General features: G+C 36.3%; 1 protein-coding gene across 1 annotated transcript; it reads left to right on the plus strand.

Moving 5' to 3' along the window:
• Positions 1-1941: 1941 nt before the first annotated feature.
• On the plus strand, positions 1942-3135 carry LOC145628037 (uncharacterized). Its single transcript, XM_081680367.1, has one exon. The coding sequence runs from the start codon at positions 1942-1944 to the stop codon at positions 3133-3135; it is 1194 nt and encodes a 397-aa protein (XP_081536493.1).
• Positions 3136-7307: the final 4172 nt, after the last annotated feature.

Genomic DNA, 7307 nt, shown 5'->3' on the forward strand with positions numbered 1-7307 from the left:
ATTTAATTATTCATGTGCAAGGATTACATAAATACAATGGAATGAACACCATCTCCCCCTAATCCTTGCATATGGGGGTATAAAAATAGCTAGTCCAACAAACTTTAAATCCCTTCCTCCTTTTAAGCCATAAATTCTTTTAGCAATGCATATATCAAACATAATAAAATTATTCTTATAAACTCTTACTCGTAACTCTTGCCCAATTTTATTAATCTTTATATTGAAAATTCTTAAAACTATGGGCATAATAAATATATTTTTCAAGCAAGTTTCTCACAATGTCATGTTTAATTACTTGAACTCATAACACACTTTTTTCTATATATTTAATTAATTAAGGAACTTCAAGTCCATATGTACGAGAATATATACCAATCCATCTACATTTTTCAGATAAGAGAAGGTAAAAATAAGACATTACATAATCAACTCAAGCTTTAATCAAAATATACCTTATTCGATCCACTCAACTATACTAGCCAAAATTAAGCTTTGGAAACAAAATTAACATTGATTAATAATTTTAAATTCCCTTTCAACGTCAAGTTAATGTCAAGTTAATCGAGATTTGACACAATAAAAAAAATGTATGTATGCATACTATATACAATACAAAATAATGCATTAATACAATAAGGTATAATGAGTTGAGAGTCATACCCTTTAGCACTTTAAAGTAATATATGTTATGTACTTGAAACAAAATTGCCCTTGGCTAATCAATAAAACATAAACAACCTTAATCATAAAACCAAATATGACGTATACGAACGGTAATTGATTAACAAAATATAAAATTGCTTTCACGATTGTAACAGAGTACCTACTACATACTATGCTCACTAAAGCCAAGTGACCAAGTGGGATTCAAGGCAAAACAATTGTCAGATACAATAAACAATCAACTTAATGCTTTGTTTGAAAGAAATTCACATGATAAATTAATAAAAAAAAGTAATAATATTTATCATTTATCAAACTCAAATCTATTATAAATTATAGGAAATAATTATTTGGCATTACAATTGAATCCGTAATTATATTGGACGTACCTTTACTAGTGCGAAACATATATTTTGCAAATTGATCCCTTCAAAAACCAGCTCCATGTGTGCAAGTCATGTGTAATTATGACTCTTATAAAGATATAATTAAAGATATAATTTGATAGTACTTTTTATTTCTTGAGTATATACTACCAAAAATATTAATATGATATAATATAATTGATTAATGTCAACACTCCTCAAGATACTGTTACTTGATTTATCATATAATCAATTACAAATACAATTGTTATACTACCTCCGTTAATTGTTTTGTGCAACTTTGAGTGAGTTCACGGTTGCCAATGCAAAAAATGGAAGGCATTGATTAAGGTGTAGTTAGATGGAATTAATTAAATTTGGAGGAGAGAGAAAAAATGGTCCCCCCATGTGCTTTAGTGGGAAAATCTGATTCCCTTGGTAGGAAATCAGATTCCCTCTCTTTTTTTGTCAAAATTTCGAACATTTTGAAATTTTGGGAGGGTTTAAAATTCCCTCCACCTTTTAAAAAAAACAGGCATTCAATTCTTGACATCAACATAAATAGAGCATCAATTAGCATTTAAGAGGCTTATAAAAGGAAGCCCTCATTTTCATCCAAGCTTTGATAATTCAAAGCATTAAATACAACCATCATCAATTTTTAAACATTACAACCAAATGTTTATCCCAAAAGTTAGTCCCTAAATTCAAAAATTAGCCCCCCATTAACCCAAAAAATTACAGCCTAGGCTACATTAGTACTGCACAGAGGAATCCACCATAATCAAGAGTGTTGTTGCTTGTTCTCTATGTACACAAAAGTGTAGGGCAGCTTCATCTTGCCAAAAAACTTCATCTGCCATCCCTACAGCATCATCAACAACCTGAAAAAGGAAGGGACCCCAAAAAAATGGCAGATTTCGATGAATCTCAGCAGTTTGATATCGATGAATTATTGACAGAAGAACTCATGGCAGAAATTTATTTTGAAGAGGAAGAACAAATTCAAGATGAAGACATAGAGTTCTATGATTCTGACAATGAAAACATGCAACATGAAGAAGAGTCTACAGAAGGGACTCAGGAAACAAATGAGCAAGGTCAGCAAGAGACCATCCATCAAGATCAAGATCAACAACAAGGACGGAATCATGCAGCAACTACAAGCAACAGAAAACAACTCACCATGTATCAGAGAAGAGAGATTGTTGATGCAATGTTGGTGAAGATGCAAGATGGAGCTTTGCCAAGAGGATACAAAATGCAACTTTCCACACAATTCAGAGTGCATAAATCAACAATCACAAGAATATTCACAGACATAAAAAAACAGATGGCAGAAGGGAATATGATTGATGACAGGACAAAAAAGTATGGCAAAACAGGTCCAAAGCCAAGGGAATTCACACATGAATTCTTACAATCAGTTCCTCTTTATTTAAGGCAGACAGAGAGGTCATATGCAGCAACACTCAACATTTCACATGTGACTTTGCACTACTTGAAGAAAAAGGGAAGGTTGAGAACACACACAGCAAGTTGCAAACCAGCACTCACAGCAGATCACAAGATAGCTAGAATGAAGTGGGTTTTAAGTCATATAAACCCTGTGGAAGGAAATCAGGACCCCAGTTTTGAAGACATGAGTTATGTCATTCACATAGATGAGAAATGGTTCTACTTGAACCCTGAAAAAAGGAGGTTTTACCTCCTACCAAGTGAAGAGGATCCATACATGGCACCACAGTCAAGAAGATTCAAGTTAAAGGCAATGTTTATGGCCATTATTGGTAAGCCATTGTATGGCATAAATGGTGAACTATTACATGATGGAAAGTATGGGATATTCCCATTCACAGTCCAAGACAGAGCAAAGAAATCAAGCAAGAACAGAGCAGCAGGAACAATGGTGACAAGGGCCCTTCAGAATGTAAACAGGGAGGTCATAAGGGACATGTTACTCAACAAAGTAATTCCAGCAATCAAGGAAAAATGGCCTGAAAGTCTGCCTAAGAATATTATCATACAATGGGACAATGCAAGGCCACATCAAATATCCAGTCCTTACAATATCAATCTTTCCCTAAAAATGTTGATGAGCTAGTTGAGAAGGTGATTGAGTCATACAACACTTTCAAGCCAGAAGTCAATAAGTACATATGGGTCACTCTACAGAGATGCATGATCAAAATACTCAAGGCAGAAGGAGAGAATAGATACAAAATTCCACACATGAAAAAAAAAACTTGAAAATCTAGGTATTCTGCCAAATCAAGTGTTTGTTCACAAAGAGATAGTGCTAGAGGCTGTAGAGTACTTGAACACAATGTTCAGACCAGCACCAGAAGAGACTCATGCAACAGCACAGGAAATGGAGGTGGATGTAGAGTAGGCAAGGGTACTCATCAAATCAAGACAACAGCATATACTGCCACACATAACCATCAGAAGTTTGTTTGTTTGTTTTTTTTTTTTATTATTATTGTTTTGCAATCTAAATGAATAGGTGGTTAGGTGTATTTTGTGTGTTAGAGTGTCATATACCACTAAGGCAGTGATGTGAAAGTCCAAGTACTCATGTAATAGGCTTTTTGTAGCCACATTTTGAATGGAATGAAAATAGTTATAATGTGAAGTCAAAAAAACCATCAGAAGTTCATAAGTTTGATGAATACAACAACTCAAACAAGGTTACCTCAACATCACTCACAAAATTGTGAATGATGGAGCTACATACTTGTTCAAATTGAAATTCAATGGAGTCCCTTCATCATTTGGATTACACAATAACAACATACTCATAATAAGAAATGGACTCCACACTGAGCACTACAAAGGCAACAATGAGGGACTTAAATACAGGGTGTTCTCTTCCACAAAAGGTCATTGAGAACATTATATGCAACAAACAAGCCAAAATAGCCTCATCATTCATCAACCATATTCCCTTATAGGCCAACACTACTTCTAACATGGTGTTCACACAAAAAAAAATACAATTAGGGCCAGTAACACACATCAGAGGCAGCATTCTGTCCATAACCCATCAGACACCAACAATCAATAATCAACCAGAAACCACAACAACAATAAAATTAGACAACAATACTCCATCAAGGATTATTCAGTCACCCATCATCACCCACAACCAGATCCAAGGCAAAAAATAACCATATTAAACAAATAATCCACACTCCATCAACAAACAACAACATTTAACACCATAAATCAATCATTAAATTGGGACTTCATCAACCACAATATAACCAGCACACAATCAAACAGATCCATCAATAAATAGGGACTCAAATAAATTAAAGAATAAATTAGGGTTAGGAATCGTTACGAGAGCAGTCACTCAGAGGGTTGAACCCTAGGGTTCATCCGCCTCACGTAGCATTGCACAACAGGGATAGAGAAAGAGGCAGCCTCAGGTTTCTTGGATGGTGGTTCCTCATCAGCCTCCTCATCAGATGACAAAACGATGTACTCGTTGTCAGGGAGCCCACGCATCCTACGCAAAGCCACACGCGCCGCCTTCCTCGAAGAACGAACCTTTGGTGGTGGTCGTTCCCTCTTAGATCTGGGCTTAGTTGGGGCCACATCACTCCCCTCTGCACTCTCAGCCACCAGATCTAGAGGAGCCTCAGAGAAATCAATAGATTTGCGATGGGACTCACCCTGTCCTTCCTCCCTCTTCTTCCTTTCTTCCTCATCTATGCTTTTAAGGACTTGACCCAGAGCTCTGTAGGTATATAAGGTACAGTAGGGACCCGTTTCACTTGACTCATAGAACTCACGAGGAAAGGAAGATCCAGTCTCGAAGCAGTGGATGAGATGGGAGATCAGATTCTCCTCTCCTTTGTCGTTGGTTGCCATGTGCGCATCCTTCAAAGGATCCAGGTTGGGCATTTTTGAGGAGGGAGTACTTTTTGGAAAGATCGAAGGAGAGAGGAAGTGCAGATCTGGAGAGAGGTAGTGGGAAATCAAAGAACACAGGAGAGAGAAAACCCCAGATGATGAACTAGGGTTCATCTGGAGAAATCTCCAGAAGAAATAGAGAAGCTCAACAATCATCATTAATTGAAGGTGGTTGGGAATGTGAGTAAATGAGAGAGTTGGGGGGAATTGGGGGTAATAAATGGAGGGAGTCATTAGATTTAGGTGATCTGATTAGATTAGGTGAATATGATTAGATTAGAGTAAGGGCAAAGATTTAAAAAAAAGTGAGTTAAGTAAGCGTAAAAAGGTCATTTCACAACTTTTTCCTTACTAAAAATAGGAATAAATCTGAAAGTTGCACATAATAGAAAACATCCCGAAATGGCAAAAGTTGCACATAACATTTAACGAAGGTAGTATATTTAGTGAACCAAAATCAATGTTTCAAATTAATAAACACAAGTATATAAATATATATTATAATATACTGATAAGGATATTACTATTCAAGCTATAGACTGTTGCTTAACGGTTATCTTATTGATATTGTTGAGCATGTATATCAATCTTGTGTAGCTCCGGATAATAATTCTAATACCTAGCTTATTGTTGCAACTGGTTACGAATCTACTGATTCCATAGCAAATAACCAAACAAAAGTGAAGGCTTATATGCAATTAATATTATAAGCATGTCGAGACTAGAGAGTAACAACTGCTTGACAACCGTATCAAAATTAAAACATATTCAACAAATGAAATTCATAAAACATTGAATTAACCAGTTTGATCAATACCCCACTTGCTTGAACAATATCAATCTCCAACAAAATATAAGACCCACTAATCCACTTAATTACTTGAACATTATTAATTTGCGTCATAATATAGTGTAGTCATAGACCTCATTAGTTAGTACGAGTGTACGACAAACTAACCCGGTAACCCCCACATTGTAATACAATACATTTATATAACAAAAAAGATATAGGAAAATTTGATTCTAATAATCCAACCGCGATTCATTTTTATTAATCCAACCTTTTGATTATTCTACAATAATCCAAGCTTTTGGGAGTGTTCTATTCTATTAGGCCAAGCAGGTCACCTAACCTACTATACTAAGTCACCTCCCACGTGTCATACTTTCATTTGTTCAAAAAATATTTTTGTTTTTTTAATAAAAAAAAAATTAAAAATTGAAAAAAAAAAAAATATCCTTTTTTTTTCCTTTCCTCTTCATCTTCTTCCTCCCTTAATCCCTTTCCCAACCTCCATGAATAGCTCCCATTTCCGGCTAAACCCACCACACCTCAATCTTCGGCAGCAAGGAACCCCACCCCATCAGCAACCACCCTGGCCGAAACCTAGAAACACGCAACCACCTCCGTTAGAATTCACCGGAAACCACCCAAAAAATCACCGCAGTCAATTCGTTAAACCCATTTTTCTCGGATCTACCATTTTCGATTCTTTGACCCTTTGATCTTAATTGGGGTTTTCCCCTAATTTCACTTCAATGCTCAAGGAATGTTCAGCCAAAAAGCTTACTTCATTTCAATATGCAATTCATTTTTTTGTTTTTTTTTTGTTTGACGAACTGTAATTCAATCTGAGCTAGTTAGGTGTTTTGTTTTGTTTTGTTTTTTAATTGGTGGGTTTTGGTTGATTTTTGATTTTATTGATGATGTGAATGTTGGGTTTGTTGTGATTTTTTATTGTTGCAATTTGTGTCGATGTTGTTGTAATTGGTTGCTGCTTGCGGTGGTTTAAAGGTGGCGTTATGGTGGTGGTGAGAAGTTACAACTACCGTTGGTTGTGGGCAAAGTGGGCGGTGGTTGCGAATTAGTTGAGCGGCTGTTGTTTGAGGCTACGCTGTTGAATTGGTGCTTTGGCTGAAGTGTGGGAAATGGTGCGGTGGCGATGAGGGTTGTGTGGTGGTTTCAGGCAAAAGAGAGAGAGGTTGCGTGGGTGGAGCAAAAAGGTTGTGGCGTGGTGTTTTGGTGGCTGGGGGTTGTTGAATAGGCACCAACCCAACGACGGTGGTGCTGCACTACTGCGGTGGTGGGCTTGGTGGCCGTGGGGAGGTGGGCTGCGTGGGCAAGGCTTGAGAAGGGGGAGATATGAAGGTCTTTAATTGAATTTAAAAAAAAAGGTTTAAAAAAAAAAACCGGTTCATCAGGTAAGTGGTTAAGTGGTCAATTTGGCCTGATAGAATAGAATGGAATATAAAGCTTGGATTATTGTAGAATAATCAAAAGGTTGGATTATTAAAATTAAATTTTCCAAAGATATAAAGGGATACACTTACATATTAAGTGAGTTAGATGAGTAT

The sequence above is a fragment of the Chenopodium album genome, chromosome 4 (genome assembly GCF_948465745.1).
Source record: "Chenopodium album chromosome 4, dcCheAlbu1.1, whole genome shotgun sequence".
NCBI lineage: Eukaryota > Viridiplantae > Streptophyta > Magnoliopsida > Caryophyllales > Amaranthaceae > Chenopodium > Chenopodium album.

Coding starts and splice junctions, on each gene's coding strand:
- LOC145628037 (XM_081680367.1), top strand. CDS start 1,942: ATGGCAGATTTCGATGAATCTCAGCAGTTTGATATCGATGAATTATTG.